Consider the following 17,207-nt stretch of genomic DNA (forward strand, 5'->3'; position numbering starts at 1 on the left):
GTGAGGTTAGGTCCTAGATTCGGTCATACAGCCATATGAGAGGTGCTCGGGCTATTATGCAGGTGGCTGCTGAAACTCTCATTTCCAAGGCGGCAGAGACATGTGACCATTTCATGGCCCCTTCCATCTGCTTGTCTGCAGAATCTTTGAGGGCCGACTCCCCATCCCTGGATAGGACCGAACCTGAAACTATTTGGACCACTGGAGGGTCTGTGGGGGGCGTATTAAAGATCTCTCCCCCTTCCTACTGGAAGGAATACAATTTGTTGGCTACTGCCACTGCCATCCTATTGGTGGGGGGGGAGGCCATTCCCCTTTAGCAGAGTCAACAAAGTGCTTAGGGATTGGGAGCATCATAATGTTTGATTTAGGCCCAGGAAACACCATAGCACTTTCACTCAGGGGCTGGGCTTCCTGAGGAAGTCGGGGTCAAGCCCAATATATGTCTAGTTTTAGACATTGTACCATTAAAGTCCAATGGCTGAAAAAGCTTTGGGGGGGCTTCCAAAGCCTGTTTCTTGCCCATCTGACCACTCTCTGTCTTTATCTGGGTGGTCAGGGTCAGTCCCACCCAAGGGGTCCCCAGAATCTTCTGAGGTGTCTCCCCTTGGAATCGAGTCTTCATCCAAGGGAATAACAGGTACCAGAGCAGATGGAGGTTTGTTTGGGGGGTTCTGGGAAGTCATGGTCTGAGATTTCAGAGGAATGGACACTCTTTTCCCTTTGCTTAGATTTAGACCTCCCTATTTTTGACTTTTTAATGTGCTTGCGCTTTTTCTTTACCTTCTTAGGGGCTGGAGCCTCAGAAATAGAAGACGAAGTGCTTGAGGAAATGAATGGTTCCCACTTAGACTGTTTTCTCTTTTTTGATCTTAGTTGATCGTAATGCTCAAAAGAATGTGCCAAGACATCTTCAAACCAGGCAGGCCAGGTAGGTGGCATATCAGAAGGCATTTGGTCTTGGGGGCGTAATTAAAATCAGAAGACCCAGCATGGGTCAAGCTCACTCCTTGGGCATCAGTTCCTACAGAGATGCTTATGGTGACCACAGTTTGAGTAGCGGTGGAGGTCTTTGCTGCCCCTGGCCTGTTCCTGTGCTCCCTGTTGCCACCATGCACTGGGAAGTAGTTCGGCCTTTTTCTGTTGGTGTGCTCTGATGGCTGCTTGTGGAGACCATTGGAGTCAGTGGGAGGCTGGGCACAGCAGCCGCGTGCTCCGCAAGGCTTCGAAAAACAGGCAAGAGCAGTGGCGCTTTCTTTTTCAAGGGCACTTGGCCCAGGGAGCAGGCAGTGGGAGGGAGGGAGGGAGTTCGGGGCCTGGTTCGCCTCCCCGCTGAGAAAAATGCCCAATTTAGTGGGCGGAAGCTCCGGAGCGCAGCCCATCAGCTGTTGAGTGGGACATGTGCCCTACTCTGAGCTCTCTCCTTCCTCTCGGCAGGCTCAGCTTTGCGGCCTCTGGGGTGGCTTGCCGGCTGCCTTAATGGCCTTGGGAAGACCCGTCTGGAACTTCCCCTTCGGTACTCTAACATGGATCATGCAACTGGTGTGGTCCATGCAAGGAAGGAGAAAAATGTGTGAAAAATGGCCCAGCAGGGCTAGAGAGGGAGGGAGAGAGAGCAAAGAAGGGGAACAAGGTTTTTTGTTTTTACATATAAAAAGGAAGAAACACAAAGTTGGCAGAAAGGAGCAAAGTCAGCGAGAGACAGCTGAAAAAAGAACAGCCTTGGAGCCATGCAGAAGTAGGTGGGGCTATGCTTACCCATCTATTAAACATTCTGACTAATTTACGTTGTCCTGTCTTAGTGAGCCACGTGGACAAGTATAACCCACTCAAGAGACGCCTTTGGATTGCCCACAGAGCCACAGGCACAATCCACCAGCTCCATCCCAAGTGGCAACCTGCAAGTTAACAAGGTTGTCCTCGCCAGAGAGAGAAGCAAGACGTCTCAGACTCTTTCTGGGGCTTGGATGGTGGGAGCCTGGAGTGCTCCAGGGCAGTGGTAGCACAGCAGCACCAGGTCATCTCTCACCCTCAGTTATGATTGTGCTGGGTGGATTGCCATATCCCAGGTATCAGACACAGAGAGGCAGTACCTCCACTCTCTGGAACCAAGGCCTCCCAGTTGCACAGCTTCTGGTGTGCCCTGCCCAGAAGGCCACGGGAGCCTGAACATCAAAAGCCAGTCACCCAGGCAACCCAACTGCTCAAAGCGAGCATCAAGAGCACTGTGGACTCGGGACCACACGTGCCGGAATGCCATGCTGAAGCTGAGAGCACGGCCCATGTTCTTCCCACTTGGACTGGAATTACGAGGCGGCTGAGGAAACTGCCTTGGAAAGCGAGCCTCAGCCCAGATGCCTGGGACTGGTCGCCATCACTCTCCTTCAGTGGTGGTGAAGAGGCATTCCATTCTTTGCCAATACATCACATGTTCAATGGGTGCCCATCCTTTTGCAGATTTCATTCTAAAGTTGCACATGCATTTACAAACAAATATTCCAATAGGAAAATAATTTATAAACAGGGGTAACTTGAGACCTGTGTACTTTGTTTTATGAATGCTTTTAGCAGGTAAAAGTTTAGTTATCAACTGGTTTCTTTCGTTCAGGTATTGTGTATCTTCAGCTCTTAAATAGGTTGGGTTTCTACTACTATCTTTATCACAAATCCCAGTCTGAGCCCCAGAACTGGAGACAGGCTTAGTGGCCAGGACTGTCTGAGATCAAGCCCTGCCCACCCCATCAGTCGTCATCCTCCAGCATACTGGTTTTACTGACCGCTGCCAGACTGCTCTCTTGCAGGTCTTCAACTCGGAGGTCTGCCTCTTCCCCCTCCTCCTGCTCCTGTGGGTTTGCCACACTGCTCTCTGCCTCCAGCTTCTTCAGCAGCTCTTGCTTGCTCTTGATGGCAGCTTCTAGCTCGCTATCAACAGCACAGGACAAAGCAAGAGAGAGCACCACGGATGAGTCACGGGCACCCAGCTAGGATATGCTCTTTTCTTTGGCCTCTTGCTGTGGCAGGTTCTCATGCAACATCTGGGGGCGAAGGGACAGCACAGTGGCATCCAAGTAAAACTGAAGCCACTGGCCTTGCAGCAGGTCAAGAGATGGCCAGCCAAGAAAGGGAAATTTCACTTCCCAAAACAACATGGAGAAATGGTGGGCATGCATGCAAAGGGAGGGCTTGTCTGGACTCACGAGGGGATCCCCAGACCCACCCAGGATGGTGGCCTGAAATGCAGGAGGCCCGCTCACACCCAGCTGAGCCTGGTCAAGCCAAGCCACCGCCACTCCCACTACCAGCACGTACACACCTGGCTCGCTTCTGCAGCTGCTGGCTCTCCAAGTGGAGCAGCTCCACCTCAGACTCCAGCTCCACTTTCTGGTTCTGGAGCTCTGCCAGGGTCCCACGCAGCTCCTGTGTCGATGCTGCAAGCATCTCCTGCTCTTTGTGTGACTCCTCAATGCAGAGCTGAGCTGCCAAAGCTCTTTTCTATGAAAGGAAGTCCAAGGCGTCTGCTGCTTTGCTGCCCATGTGCATAAAAGGTCCCCAATGGGCCAGGATAGAAGCCCAAAAGAGTGGTGGAAATGCTACTCCTGCAGCCTCACAGGGCCCCTGTTTCAAGGCTGTCTGATTTGACATCAGAAAGCCCCTCCTGCTGAGTACAGTCCTGGTAGCTGCAAGGGCAACTAAAGAGGAGGTGAAAAGCCACCAGGCCCACAGAGCCTCTCCGTCTTAGGCAGCTAGACAACTGTGCCCCTCGCCTGCCCATCTCCCCAGCCTGTGCATTTCTGAACACTGCTTCCTCCCCGCATGCTCTGAATCCTCACCCCAGAAGTGGAGCAAGCCAGATCTGCAGTGCAAGAGCTCCCCTCCTCCATGTGGCTCTTCCTGCCCCCCTTTCACACTTCTGACTGGCCAGTCGAGGTCAAGTGGAGACACATTGACCCCCTCCCCACAGGAGAACGTACGTTTCTCTCTTGCTCCAGCTGCTTCTCTTCTTCCAGAGTCTGCTGCATTTTCTTCCTCAAGACTTCTTCCTGTGTGTGTGTATGTACGGTAAAGGTCAGGTCAGCAGGCTGGCTGGGAACACACACTTGTTCACTTTGCAGTAGGGCAGAGGGGCTTGTGTGCCAAGCATAGCAGCCTGAGCTACTTCCCCCCACACACACACACCCCAAGGAGAAACACTGCGGCAGGTATTGGGGGCTCCCAGATGCCAGGCCTGCCCTGGTCAGAGGTGCTGCAGAATCCTCCCCTCAGCGCCAACTCATCTCACCCTGCCGACCCTGCTGACCACAACCTACAATTTGAGAAAAGTAAGTTTGCCCCCCGCCCATCTCCCCTCCCGTCACACTAGCCAGCCAGCCAGTCGGCCCTGTGTACAAAGGATACTCAAACTGGTGTCATTCCCTTGAGAATGCTGGGGAAAGCACCTCTAGAGCACACTGGAGTCTTAATCCAGGCTGCCTGGCAAACAGACAATCAAAGTGAAACAGGAGCAACTGGGTTGGGGGGGGGTGCGGGGAGAGGATTTGCCTACAGAAATAAACAAGGGAAGGGAAGGCAGTGAGAGAGAGAGAGAGAAGCAGGAGGGATGCTAAACACCTTGCTTATGGGATTCCCCTACAAAACCCACAGAGATCTTCCAAGTCAACAGGAGAGGCCTCCCGGAAGATTTCTGGAGAGGAACACGTTCCTCCCTGGGGCCATAGTACACGCCAGCAGATCCCAATGCCTGTGCTGTAACTAGCAAGACGCACTCGCCTGGGCTTGGAGCTGTGCCACTCTTGCCTGGACGTGCTCCAGGCCCCGCTCTGCACTCTGGGCCTTTTGCTCCTGCATGAAGAGAGTCGTGGTGTGGCATGAGCCAGAGCACAAGGCCAGGCACCGACTGCCAGTAGCAACCAGGGCATGGTTTGGGGCAGAGGAAGGGGAGAAGAGCAGCCCGCAGTGTCTGCCTGAGCACTGGGAGGGGGTGGGGGGAGAAGAGGAAAGCAGCATCTGCAGACACCCCGCCCCGAAGCCCCTCAGATCACTGCCTAAGCCACGCAGGGATGGTTGTATCCCAAGCAGCTTCCACAGGGCCGCAGAACCCTTGACACAAGCTAGCCACGTGGATCTTGCCGATGGAAGTGGCTTCCAAGGAAGGGGGGAGACGGAGGGGGGAGAGGGGGGAGACGCTTTCCCCGGAAAGGTCCACCCGCACAGGGCAAGCAACTTCCAGACCCCTACCTGTTCCCGTTGGGTCTGGCAGAGGCTTCTCAGCCGCTCCTCCTGCTCCTTCCTCAGAGCTGCCAGCTCCTCCCTGTGGAGCAGCCCAAGGCGCTCTTGCTCCTCTCTCAGGGCCGCCAGCAGCTCAGCCCTCCGCCGGCTCTCCTGCCACAAAGCAAGGGTGCAACAAAGACGAAGGGGCTCACAAGCAGAGAGCCAGCCCGCCTCAGCGGCAGGCCCAGACCCCCAGCCAGCCAGGTGCTTGCCTGCCCTTTCCTCGGCATCCCTCGCGGGGTAGGGCCGGCCCCCAGCAGCCGCACACTCACCTCCTCCTCGCACTGCTCCTGGGCCCTGGCCAGGGCCTCCTGATGGGCCTCCCTCATCTTCTCCAGCCTCCTCAGGTGGTCCTGCTCCACTTCCTGCCGCTTCTCCTTCAGGAGGTCACGGAGCTGCAGGTGCGGCAAAGGCACACTGCGTGAACCCCGCAGCGGGGCGGGGGAGGAGGGACAGGCCTCCCAAGCTGCAGCCGCGGGAGGCTGTTGGGGGAGCCCTGCGCATCCGCTTCTACGGCTGTGTTGGCACACAGGGGGTTCCAGGTCCATGTCAAAGCCCGCTGATTGCCTCCAGAGCCCCCACTGGCTGGCTTGGAGTACGGGGAGAACCACCAACCTCCATCTGCCTCATCACGAGGGAAGCCAGGGACCCCACAGAAGAAGCGGGGGCAGCTTCCGGCCCTCCCCCTGCTCCTCCTGGAAGCCTCGCTAACTGCAGCTGTGCTTCGGAAGCCCTGAAGTACTACTACTAGCAGCCAGCAAAGAAGAGAAGCTGGAGATTTGGCCCAGCTCTTCCAAGCCCTTACTCAGCACTGGCTTTACAGGGGGAGGGATAGTGGTTCTGTTCAGTGCTGGTGGAGGCTGCACAGCCCCTCAGGGATGGCACACGCCAGCGCCAGGTGCAAAGGGGAGGGCCAGGGCCTCAGCTGACCCCACAGACTGTGGCAACCCTCGTTACCTATCGGATGGCAGGCAGCTTCAGTACCTCTCGCTCATACTCAGCCACATGGTGCCTCTTCTGCTGGACCTTCTGTTCTGTGCTCTGTGACTCCTCCCACAGCTCTGCCTCCTCCCTCCTCTGCACCTCTGCTCTCTGTGTCTGGAGGCTCAAGACAGCCTATCAGAAAGGGAGAGGGATCTTCAGCCAGCACCTGCACGGGGGAGGCCCGCTAGTGCTAGCAGCGTGCCTGGGGCAGGCTGAGCAAAAAGACCCCTTTGCTCAGGAGGCTGCAGAGATCCATGGAGGTGCCAGAGGGAGGCAGCACACAGAGAGCTCCTGAGCAGGTTACCTTTTGGTGTTCCTCTTTGGCTGCAGACTGCTGCTGCTGGAGCTCGGCGGCAAACTGCTTCTCGAGTTCCTCCATGGCCTGCAAAAGCATCATGCAGGCAGTCAAGCGGAGATCAAGTGAGATCCTGCTTCTGGCGTGCCTAAAGACATTTCCACGCCAAGTCTGTATGGTGATCGCTTCTTCAGTTCTTTCTTGCTTGGCCTTACTGTCCAACCCACTTATCAAAGAATATCCTCTTTGTTTCCTTCACAAGACCAGAATTCTACTGTTCAAGGGGTGCCAGTTTCCATGACTGGCATCTCCATAAATCTTCTCTGTGATTGTTCTAACCTTACCTGAGCCTCCACTGAACATAAGAATGGAACATTGGTTACTCACTGCGAAGGCTTCTTCGTGCGGCTGAGGGCATCTCACATGTGGTTATGCTCCTCCATGTGACCCTAGAAGGCAGGACTATGCAAATTAAGTTAGGCTTTTTAAGGCCAGGAGGAGCATGATCCCTCCAGTTCTTTTATTTAGGCCCAGAGGTGAAGAGTACTTCTATGAAGAAAAAACTACTTTAACTAATGGTAACTAAGGACAAACGAGTCCAAGCTAACTGGAACTACCTATGGTAAAACGGAAAAAATCTTTCCGCAGAAGCCTCGGCTAGGCACCGATAGGACGAAGAATGGTGGACTGGCTCACTCACTGTGAAGGCTTCTTCTTGCTGCTGCACCCAAGGATGTCTCAGTATGTACCGGCTTTTGGCAAAGCAAGGGCAAAACTACATCTTGTGACATGGGGAGGCCAAAAAAAGGAGGCCAGAATTAGCCCAACAGAGACCTCGGAAAAAAATGCACAAGTCCTTTGCAGCTGGGCCCTGGCCAGATCCTGCACCCTCTGGTGTAGCTGCAACCTGTTCATTGGTGGCCTGGCACTTGTCCTTTGCCATGCCAGACATGCTGCTGGTGGAGGCAATGGTGGCTGGCAAGGAAGTTGGGTCGTTCCCAGCAGCCGTGTGCTCCTCAAGGCTCGGGAGAGTGGGCAAAGGGGCACCATTGCTTCTGCTGCTGCGGCTCGGGCAGCCCTGATGGCAGCACATGGACATGAGGCAGCTGCCTGGTCCACTCTCCCCAGCTCAGAATCCCCCTTTTTGCAGGAGTTTTCCTGGACACACGGTCAGATGGCGGGAGGTTGGTGTTTTCGCGCTCTCCGGAGCTCTGTGTCTCTCTAGGCAGTTGCGTTAAGGTGGCCTCCTGGGCAGCTTACCGACTGCCTAAATGGCTTTTGGAAGACCTTGCTGGTGCTTCCCCTTCGGGACCCTAATGTGAACTTTGTGTTTAGCTTGGTCCATGCAGTGAAGGGAAAGAAAGAAGCAGAGGAGAGAGGAGTGGGGAAGGGGAGCAAAACCAAAAGTAAAATTAAAGCTAACCTCTCTCCCCCGCCCCCTTTCTTTGTTTCTTCCTCGATAAGATAGAGTTTTAGGAGATCTTTGAACAAAGAAACAAAGCAACCAGCCAAGAAAAATAAATGGAAACAAGGAAGTGATCAGAGGAAAACTGAGAGAGACGGACATCGGGCTGCACACGGGGCTGGCGGGAAGTGGCAGCAAGGTCGGTGCTTGGGTTGCTTCCTTGCCTTAAAAAATGGCGGCTAGCGCTCCCTCTTGCTCCAGAACGCCATCCGTCAGCTGTTCGACAGTGGCTGAGCAGGCTGGTGAACCACCTCAGGGGTGGGTTCCTGGCTGCTCCAATGGCCTTTGGAAGGTCTTCTTGCTGCTTGATTTCAGTACTCTCACGTAGAGTACCCTGGCTCCTCTTTCCATGCAGCGAAAAGAGCAGGAAACAAGTAGAAGCAAGGAGAGAAAAACAAAAACAGAAAAGCAAACTGGAGTTTTTCTTTCTTATGTACAGGAAGAAATAGAAAGAAGGCAAGGACAGAAAAGGAAAGAGGAAAACAATCAGCTAAAAGAAGCTGCCTTAGGGCTATGCAGGAAGAAAAAACCTGAGGGATCATGCTCCTCCTGGCCTTAAAAAGCCTCATTTAATTTGCATAGTGCTGCCTTCTAGAGGCACATGGAATAGCATAACCCACATAACCCAGACGTCCTTGGACTGCAGCATCAGAGAACATAAGAACAGCCCTGCTGGGTCAGGCCCAAGGAAGCCTCTCTAGTTCAGCATCCTGCTTCGCACAGCGTCCCACCAGATGCCTCTGTGTTGCCCACAGGCAAGAGGCGAGGGCACGCCCTCTCTCCTGCTGCTGTTGCTCCCCTGCAACTGGTATTGAGAGGCATTTTGCCTCTGAGCCTAGAGGTGGCCCACAGCCACCAGACTAGTAGCCAGAGGTAGACCTGTCCTCCATGAACTTGTCTAAGCCCCTTTTAAATCCATCCAAGCTGGTGGCCATTAGTTTAGGCTGGAACTTTGCACTTGGAGGCCACCTGGGATGCTGCATGGCTGAACAGACATTTCGACCCAGGCTAGGCCCAACATGTGGGCCTAGCCTGCATTACACCGGTATTGGGACAGTCTGGGCAATTTTCCAGCCATCTGACCCAGATGATGAGTTTGACACTGCTTGTGTCTTGCATCAGATGTAGCTGTGGCTGCTGCCCTAAAGCTCAGGGGTCCTTCATCTCCCAAGCAGCAGACTCCAGCAGAACCCTGGTATGCAGGTGTGTCACATCTACCTACCTACCAACCGAGATTTCTCCTCCCCTCAACCCTGTGAGGCAGTCTGTCCCCTTTGGGCAGTGGGAGTGGACTCTTGGTTCCCAGCTCCACACTTTGCACCAGCAGTGGAGTGGCACACAGAGGGAAGCCCAGCTCAGCTCTGCACAGCTGCAGGTCCTTTTTGGAGCCCTGGTGAGGCAAGAGGCATGTGCTATGCTTGGTGTCATCAGCTCCCCAACCCCAGACTGCCGAAGAGGGGAGAGGTCAGCCTCACCACAGCCTTCTCCCTGCTCAGCCTCTCCTTCAGCTTGCCCAAGGCTCTCCGGCTCTCCTCCTCCAGCTCTCTCAGTTCCGCCTCCTGCACAACTTCCACTTCCTCCTTCCTCCTGGCCAGAGAAAGCCACCTCTGCTCCTTCTCAGACAGCTGCCAGGATTCCAGCTCTTTGTTTAGTTTGTGCAGCACAGCCTCCTGCTCCAGTCTGAAAAGCAATTGCCAAGAGCCAGTTAGGAGAAGACCCTTCCTTCTCCTTTTCTTGCTGCTCAGCCATGATCCAGATGCACCACTCAGAGGTACTGAAGACCCAGCGCAAAATCCTGGAAACAAACCAAGGCCAAAGGAAACTTCAGATCTAGAGTCATCGTGGTCTTTTTTTAAAAATGCATCTATGCATCAGGAACATGGATGTCTGACTGACCATGCACAATATGGCCAGATGGATGGTGTCTCAGGCAAGTGACGTTCCCCACTCCAAGTGCCAGAGCTGGAGACATGAGAACAGCATGTGTAGCGATCAGCCATCCCCACTCTATAGAGTTAACCAGAAGTGAACCCCGTCTTGACTGACAGACCTGTGAACTCTGGGGCTCGGCCAATCAGCACACCAGATGGGTGGGACCTAAATAGCTGTTGGCAGGAAGAAGAGAGTTCTTTATTAGAGCAGGACATGTGGCCATGGAGGATGGCAGCAGGAAAATGACTGCAGAACCTGGAAAGCCAGGAGGATAGGAAGCTTGAATTCTCAACCCGAGCTTGGTGAGTTCAAGGAAAGGAAGCCTGGGCTTTGGTTTAGTCTAAAGAAGTTTGTTTAGTGAGACTTTGAATTAGAATTTCTGTTTCTTTGGTGTTTGCTTTGTATAACTCCCTGCTAACTGGGCAAAGAGTTACTGTGGTGATTCTCTTTATTTAGCAGGGGGAGAGTAACTGGCCCTATACACCCCCAGCACAGTACCTCCAGTGACTGTTGCTGGTGTCTATCTTGTGGTTTTTTTTTAGAATGTGAGCTCTTTGGGGACAGGAAGCCATCTTATTTATTTATTATTTCTCTGTGTAAACCGCCCTGAGCCATTTCTGGAAGGGTGGTATAAAAATCTAATTAATAATAATGATGATGATAATAATAATAATAATCACCATCAGCCAATTACAAAAAGCAACTTTACTGGGAACAGCCTATATTTTGCGACGATATCTATAATAACCAAAAGTATTGATGATAAAATTAAGTCATCCCAGGTCCTTGGGAAGAACTTGATGTCTGGATAAAACAAACCAGTCAATAACACCTGTCTGACTGTGTAAACAAGAAATAATAATAATATATCCCTGATACTGTTATAGTATTGATTACTTGCAACATAATTCAAATAAGAAACACTAGCCTACACCCATTCTACCTAGGGCGTTGCAAAAGACTCTAAACATTTAAACGTGCATTAAGACAACCTATTTTTGTAATCCTACTAAGTATTCTTAACTGTATTTAAAAGCCGAGAAAGCCTCAGATGGAAGTAGTCTGTAGTAATGGAATAAAACTGGGTTTTTTAGTTCTTTGCTTTTAAAAAGCCTCTCTGAATTGGTTTTTAACTCAGGAAAGTGGGGGCGAAGGGTGTTTACTCTGGTGCAAACATGTCTTCAGGAGCTGAGCAGCTATCAGTTTTCTCATCCCCTGTAGGCATACACATGGAAGGGTTTTGGGTTTTTTAAAATTTGCCCAATATCTAGTGACAGATGGACCTTGGATTAAAGCACCCAGTCCACTGGTGAGGTGCTCTGCAGGTTTTAGGGTGCTTGGTGGCAGCCTTTTGAACCTACTGATAATTACAGAATAGTTTTAGGAGAAACCCAGCCAGAAAGCTCAGGAGGGATGATTCAGCATTTCCCTTCCCTCACGTGAGCTTGCTCAGACAAACACTTTTATCCTCTACAGCATGCCAGACACCACTGAGCATGCACATCCCAGCCCCTCATTGTGAGTATGGTTAGGAGAGACAGGCAGGCTGCAGGACTGGAAGAAAAGCAGATCTCCAGGCTCTGTGCAGAAGAGCCTTTGCCCAGCTCCTGCTTTGGCCATTTTCAAGAGATTGGACAATCTCAGAATGCTGAACTATGCTCAAGTTGGGTGGAACCACGGAATGTACATCACACGACACCAAATTCTAGAGGAGTCTGCCTGAGACAAAAGCTGCTGAGGCCAAGAGTCAGGAACTGTACACCTGAGCCCAAGAACCATGGGAGGGACACACTAGACATGCCCAGTGACTTCCCAGGCTGGGAGAGGTTCACACCACCCAAAGCTGACTCAGTCCCTTGGCTCCGCTGCAGCGGAGGAGGGCCGCACCTGATCCTCTCTTTTTCCACGTCTCTCTCCGTCTGGATTTGGGTCTTGAGCTTCAGCAGCTCCTCTCGCAACTCCTCCCGCAAGTGCTGTTCCTCTTCCTGCCTGGTCTTCTCCAGCTCGTTCTTCAGGGATCTAAGAGTTAGACAGAAGATGGCTTGGACATCCCATTAAATCACTTCCTTGCAGCAGCAAAGGTGAGCACCCAGGGAGCATGGCTAAGGCCCTGGTCTCCTCCAAGAACAAAGTGTGGTGTGGCCCAAAGGGCAGAACAGAGGGAGGCTGGAAAAGAATCCTGGGCAGCGCATGCGAGAGAATTGTAGGTGTGTACCTAGGATCCACACCTGTGCACACTCCGGGCTGTGGCAGCCCCAGCACAGCCTTGGTGGTCATTCCCCACTTCCAACTACTGAAAGCAGAACTTCATAACCCTGCTAGTTCACAAAGGCAGATGGCATCTTAACTGCATCCTTTCCTGGAAAGAATCTGTGTCTCTCTTTTTGTTCTCTGTCTGCTTGGCATACAGCTCTCTCTCTCTCCCTGCACTTCCTCTATCCCTCCCTCCCTCATGCATTCGGGTCGGAGAGGGGGAGATCCTTAGGTGCCTCTGCTTAACCCCTCACTAGGGTCATGAGATTAGCTCTGCCCCCACAGTGCCTGACAACACCAGCTACACAGCTACTGTCTTCCCTTTTGGACCCCTGGGCCAGCACACTGGCCAGGCAGCCTCCACCCCACTTCACAAGCTACAGCCACTGCAAAGCGTGGCTCAGACTCACTGGAGGGAAGCCTCTTTCTGCTCACAGAGCAGGCGGATCTCCTCCTCTTCTTCTTGATGCAGCTCTTCCCGGAAGCGCTGAACTCGAACCTCTTTTTCTTGGAGCAAAAGCTTTTTGGATTGCTCCAGGGATGTCTGCTCCTCTTTGGCGAGATCTTCCAGGGGGTCTCCAGCATGTTGCTTCAGGGGTTCTATTTGTTTAAATTCACCCTCACATTTCCTGCCATTAAGAAAAATGGTGTCATATACTAGTTGCTACTGGAAATGAGTTAGCCATATGAGAAACCCAAGGCGAGTGGGCTCGGCCATAAGTGGCTCCAAGTGGACCCCTACTGTCAGAACAATGCTTGAAGATGCTGACCAGGCAGAGCAGAGGAAAAGGTACAGAAGGCACCCAAGCTGGCTCAGCCACATCCGGCAGGACTGAGCTCAGAAACCCTTCAAACCCCACCCCTCCTCCACTTCAGTTAGTTCCAAGCAGGAGAGGGGCCAGGGCACAAGCCTAGCAGGGGCAACCTCGGCCCCGGAAGCTCTGCCCAATGATCACCCAGCCACCCCCCACCCCCAGTGCAATGCTCTTGTGGATGTGTTCTGCTGCTAACTTCCATGCGGCTCCTGTCAGCAGGCTCTCTTGGAGGCCAATCCTGCTGCCCGCACTTCAGGGCCAAAGAAAGCCCTCCTGGTCTCACCTCTCATGTCCCTCCCAAGAGAAGTGGTTGCCCTTCAGTCCCATGCAGCCACTTAAGTGGAGGATGGCCAAATCCAAGCCGAGGGGGGGGTGCCTCAGAGCTCCTAACTCTGCCACAGCTGCAAGGGGAGTCCAAAGGCCACCCCACCCACCCAGAAAAGGCACAGGACACGGGCAACTGCTCTCCCAGACCTGGCCCTTACTCCTGGCAAGGTGCGCCCAGTGCAGCTCTCCTCTTTGTCTTCGGGAGACCAGCAGCAGCCACACCTGCTTTCTCCACACTGGAGGACTTCTCTTCTTCAGCCCTCTCAGCGGCAGCACTGGGACAGCTTTTGTTCTCTCTGCTTGGAAGCAGCCAAAAGGCAAGGAAACCAGAGGTTAGCGAGAAGCAAGTTCCACAGCAGCCCCAGTTTCAGGGAAGCAAGAAGCCAGAGCCTGCAAGCAACATGGGGCAGCGCTAGAGCGGGAGTGCCTGGCATGAGGGGAAGAGAGGGGCCCCACTGCTGCCGCCAAAGCAGAGCAACGTGGGGGTATTTGACAGCTGCTGTGCTGCTCTCTTCCCTGGAGAAGTCTCTCCCGCACACCCGCATGCGAGGGAGACACACTGGCAGCTGTGCCCACGGCGCCAGGCTTCAAGCTCCTTGAAGGCAGGCAGACACCAAGCAGCTCGGCAGGAGAGTGACGACACTCATGCCTGGCTCACACCGGCAAGATCCACGTGTGGTGCTAACAGAAGAGCAACCCCTGGCAGAGGGTGTTCTGAGGGGAAGGGCTGTTCCCAGACAACCTTGTGCTACACAGACTTCACTCTTCTCACAAGCCAGCCTCTCTTTAGGGCAGGTTGAGATGGCACATCAAGAGACCAACCCCTTCGCAACTAAAATAGGCTAACTTGTGCCTAAAATCCACCTCTGTACCTGGGGACTGAAAAGAGGCCAATGCAGTTCAAATTTTTAAAAAGGGGGTCCAGGTAACTACAGGCTGGTCAGTTTACCATTTGTTCCGGTAAAGTGATCGAAAGCATTATTTATGAGAGGATTATCAAACTTATCCAAGTCCAAGCCTTACCAAGGATGAACAAACAGGGCTTCTGCAAGGCTAAGTCTAGTCTCGCTAACCTCCTAATTTTCTTTGAAAGTGTCACAAGCATGCAGACAGAGGTGATCCAGTAGATATTGTATATTTGGGCTTTCAGAACACTGTGACAAAGTCCCTCACCTAAGGCACTGGAACAAACGCAGCAGCCAGGGAATGAGAAGACAGGTCCTCTTAGGGTTTGGGAACTGGGCAAAGGACGGAAAGCAGAGAGGAGGAGCAAACGGACAGTTTTCCCAGGGAAGGGATGTGCAAAGCAACGTCTCCCAAGGATCTATATTGGGAGTGGTGCTCCTGAACCTGTTCATACGAATTCTGGAGTTAGGGATGAGCAGTCAGGTGGCCAAGTGTGCTGATGACACCCAATGATTCAGAGTGGTAAAAACCAAAAAGGGATTGAGAGAGCTCCAAAAGAATCTCTCCTACCTGAGTGAAAGGGCTTTAAAATGGCAAATGCAGTTCAATGTAAGTCAATGTAAAGTGATGCACACAGGCTAAATACCCAACTTCACATATTTGCTGATGGCGCCCTTGCTGGCAGGGACCCATCAGGAAAAGGATCTTGGGGTCATGGTGCATAGCTCACTGAGCATGTCGACCCAGTGTGTGTCAGCTGGGATCTAATCCCAAGACTAATCCCATGCTAGGGATCATGACCCCTGCTAACCTGGCCAAGAGGCACCTTTCAACGTGGTGATTCTCTTGACTGAGCAGGGGGAGAGGAACTGGCCCTCTCCACCCCCAGCACAGCATCCCTCCAGTGACTGTTGCTGGTGTCTGTCTAACCTTTCTTTTTAGGCTGTGAGCCCTTTGGGGACAGGGATCCATCTTATTTATTTATTATTTATCTGTGTAAACCACCCTGAGCCGTTTTTGGAAGGGCGGGATAGAAACCGAACTTAAAAAAATAACAAACGACGACGAAAGGGAAAGAAAATAATATAGGTATTATAGGTATAAATCTGTATCTATATAAATCTATGGTGCAACTGCATTTGAAATACTGTGTGCAGTTCTGGTCTCTGCACCTTAAAACGGTGATTGTAGAGCTAGAAAAGGTGCAGGAAAAGAGCAGCCAAAATCATCAGGGGCTTGGAGTGACTACTCTGAGGAGGAAAGACTACCACACAATTGGGCCTTTTTAGTTTAGAAAGGAGGTGGGCAAGGAGGGACATGATGGAGGTGTCTAAAATCAGGCACGGTGTGGATGAAGTGGGCAGAGAGAAGCTTCTCTCTGCTCCAACGATTACTACGGTTACTACAGTACTTCCAGTGACTGTTGAGTGTGTCTGTCTGATATTTCTTTTTAGACTGTGAGTCTTTTGGGGACAGGGAGACCCAAAAGGCTAATCTCTCTCTCTCTCCGTTCAGTCGTGTCCAACTCTCGGTCACTCTATGGATCAATGCACTCCATGCCGTCCCATCTTGTACAGCTTCCTTTAATTACGCCATGATCGGAAAGGGCTGATATTTATTTATTATTTATCCATGTAAACCGCTTTGGAAACTTTTGTTGAAAAGTGGTATATAAATATTTGTTGTTGTACTACTAAAACGATTTAGTAGTAAAGGAAGAGGAAGAGAGCTGGTCTTGTGGTAGCAAGCATGACTTGTCCCCTTAAATTGTTGTTTTAAAATGCTTTTAAATGGTTTATTGTTATATTGTTTTTAATTCATTGTAGCTCTTTACTGTTTTAGTGGTTTGTTTTAATTGTAAACCGCCCTGAGCCATTTTGGAAGGGCGGTATAAAAAAATCAAATCAAATCACTAATTAATTAATTAATTAATTAATTAATTAATAAACTAAGCAGGGTCCACCCTGGTTGCATAAAAAAGGGAGACTAGAATTATGAGCACTGTAAGATATTCCCCTCAGGGGATGCAGCCGCTCTGGGAAGAGCATCTAGGTCCCAAGTCCCCTCCCTGGCAGCATCTCCAAGACAGGGCTGAGGGAGACTCCTGCCTGCAACCATGGAGAAGCCGCTGCTGCCAGTCTGTGAAGACAATACTGAGCTAGATGGACCAAGGGTCTGACTCAGTATAAGGCAGCTTCCTATGTTCCTATTTAAATACCACTTTTCAGCAAAGGTTATCATAGAAAAAAATTCACATAGCAAAAAAATAAACAAAGATGGCTCCCCGTCCCAAAAGGACTCACAATCTAAGCAGAAACATAAGGTAGACACCAGCAACAGCCACTGGAGAGATGCTGTGCTGGGGCTGAAGAGGGCCAGTTGCTCTCCTCCTACTAAATATAAGAGAATCGCCACTTTAAAAGGTGCCTCTTTGCTCCCACTCTTGGTAATTTTAGAATCCAGGGTCCTTCGTTGAAGCTGAATGTTGGGAGATGGACAGACAAAAGGAAGTACAGGACTTCTTTATATAACATGCAGTTAAACTATGGAATTTGCTGATTCATGGAAGACAAGGCTACCAGTGGCTACTAGCCATTGTATGGGGGGGGGGGGGGAGAGATGCCCCTGCTAGGAAAAACCAACGTGAGGGATTGGTTGCTCTTTCCCCCCTGCTTGCACCTGGTTTGCCACTGCCTGAGGCAGGCTGCAAGCCTGGATGGGCCTTTGGCCTGACCCAGCAGGGTTGTTCTTAGGTCCTTAAGAAAGGAAGAGTTGCTAGGCTCAAAAGGCATCATGTCTTCGGAATAAACATGAGACACCATGCTGCTTCACAAGCGACAGTCCCTTATTTGGGGGCTTCAAAATATTTGGACAAGGGAGGGAGCCAGATATGAGCCTACTGCAACCAAGAGCTGGGCAGAGGGACGAAGAAGAATAGCAATGGGGTTTCAATTTCTCCCCA

At 51.8% G+C, this 17,207-nt stretch overlaps 1 protein-coding gene across 16 annotated transcripts in view; it reads right to left on the bottom strand.

Moving 5' to 3' along the window:
* The window catches only part of CEP164 (centrosomal protein 164), a 53,126-nt gene that overhangs the window by 16,441 nt on the left and 19,478 nt on the right, over positions 1-17,207 (bottom strand). For 11 of the 16 annotated variants that reach the window (XR_008311071.1, XM_053269806.1, XM_053269809.1 and 8 more), the window contains 12 exons: positions 13,498-13,638; positions 12,608-12,826; positions 11,832-11,963; positions 9,488-9,692; positions 6,557-6,634; positions 6,253-6,384; positions 5,541-5,663; positions 5,236-5,379; positions 4,768-4,839; positions 3,972-4,040; positions 3,314-3,492; positions 2,778-2,922 (listed from right to left, as the gene is read on the bottom strand). Coding sequence is in view for 15 of the 16 variants with exons in the window: in XM_053269806.1 (XP_053125781.1) it covers positions 2,778-2,922; positions 3,314-3,492; positions 3,972-4,040; positions 4,768-4,839; positions 5,236-5,379; positions 5,541-5,663; positions 6,253-6,384; positions 6,557-6,634; positions 9,488-9,692; positions 11,832-11,963; positions 12,608-12,826; positions 13,498-13,638 (1,639 nt within the window). In the remaining variant the exon portion in view is untranslated. The remainder of the gene's footprint in view (positions 1-2,777; positions 2,923-3,313; positions 3,493-3,971; positions 4,041-4,767; positions 4,840-5,235; positions 5,380-5,540; positions 5,664-6,252; positions 6,385-6,556; positions 6,635-9,487; positions 9,693-11,831; positions 11,964-12,607; positions 12,827-13,497; positions 13,639-17,207) is intronic. The other 5 variants (XM_053269803.1, XM_053269799.1, XM_053269810.1 and 2 more) reach the window with 3 other exon arrangements.

This window comes from Hemicordylus capensis, chromosome 8 (assembly GCF_027244095.1).
Source record: "Hemicordylus capensis ecotype Gifberg chromosome 8, rHemCap1.1.pri, whole genome shotgun sequence".
NCBI classification, from domain to species: Eukaryota; Metazoa; Chordata; class Lepidosauria; order Squamata; family Cordylidae; genus Hemicordylus; species Hemicordylus capensis.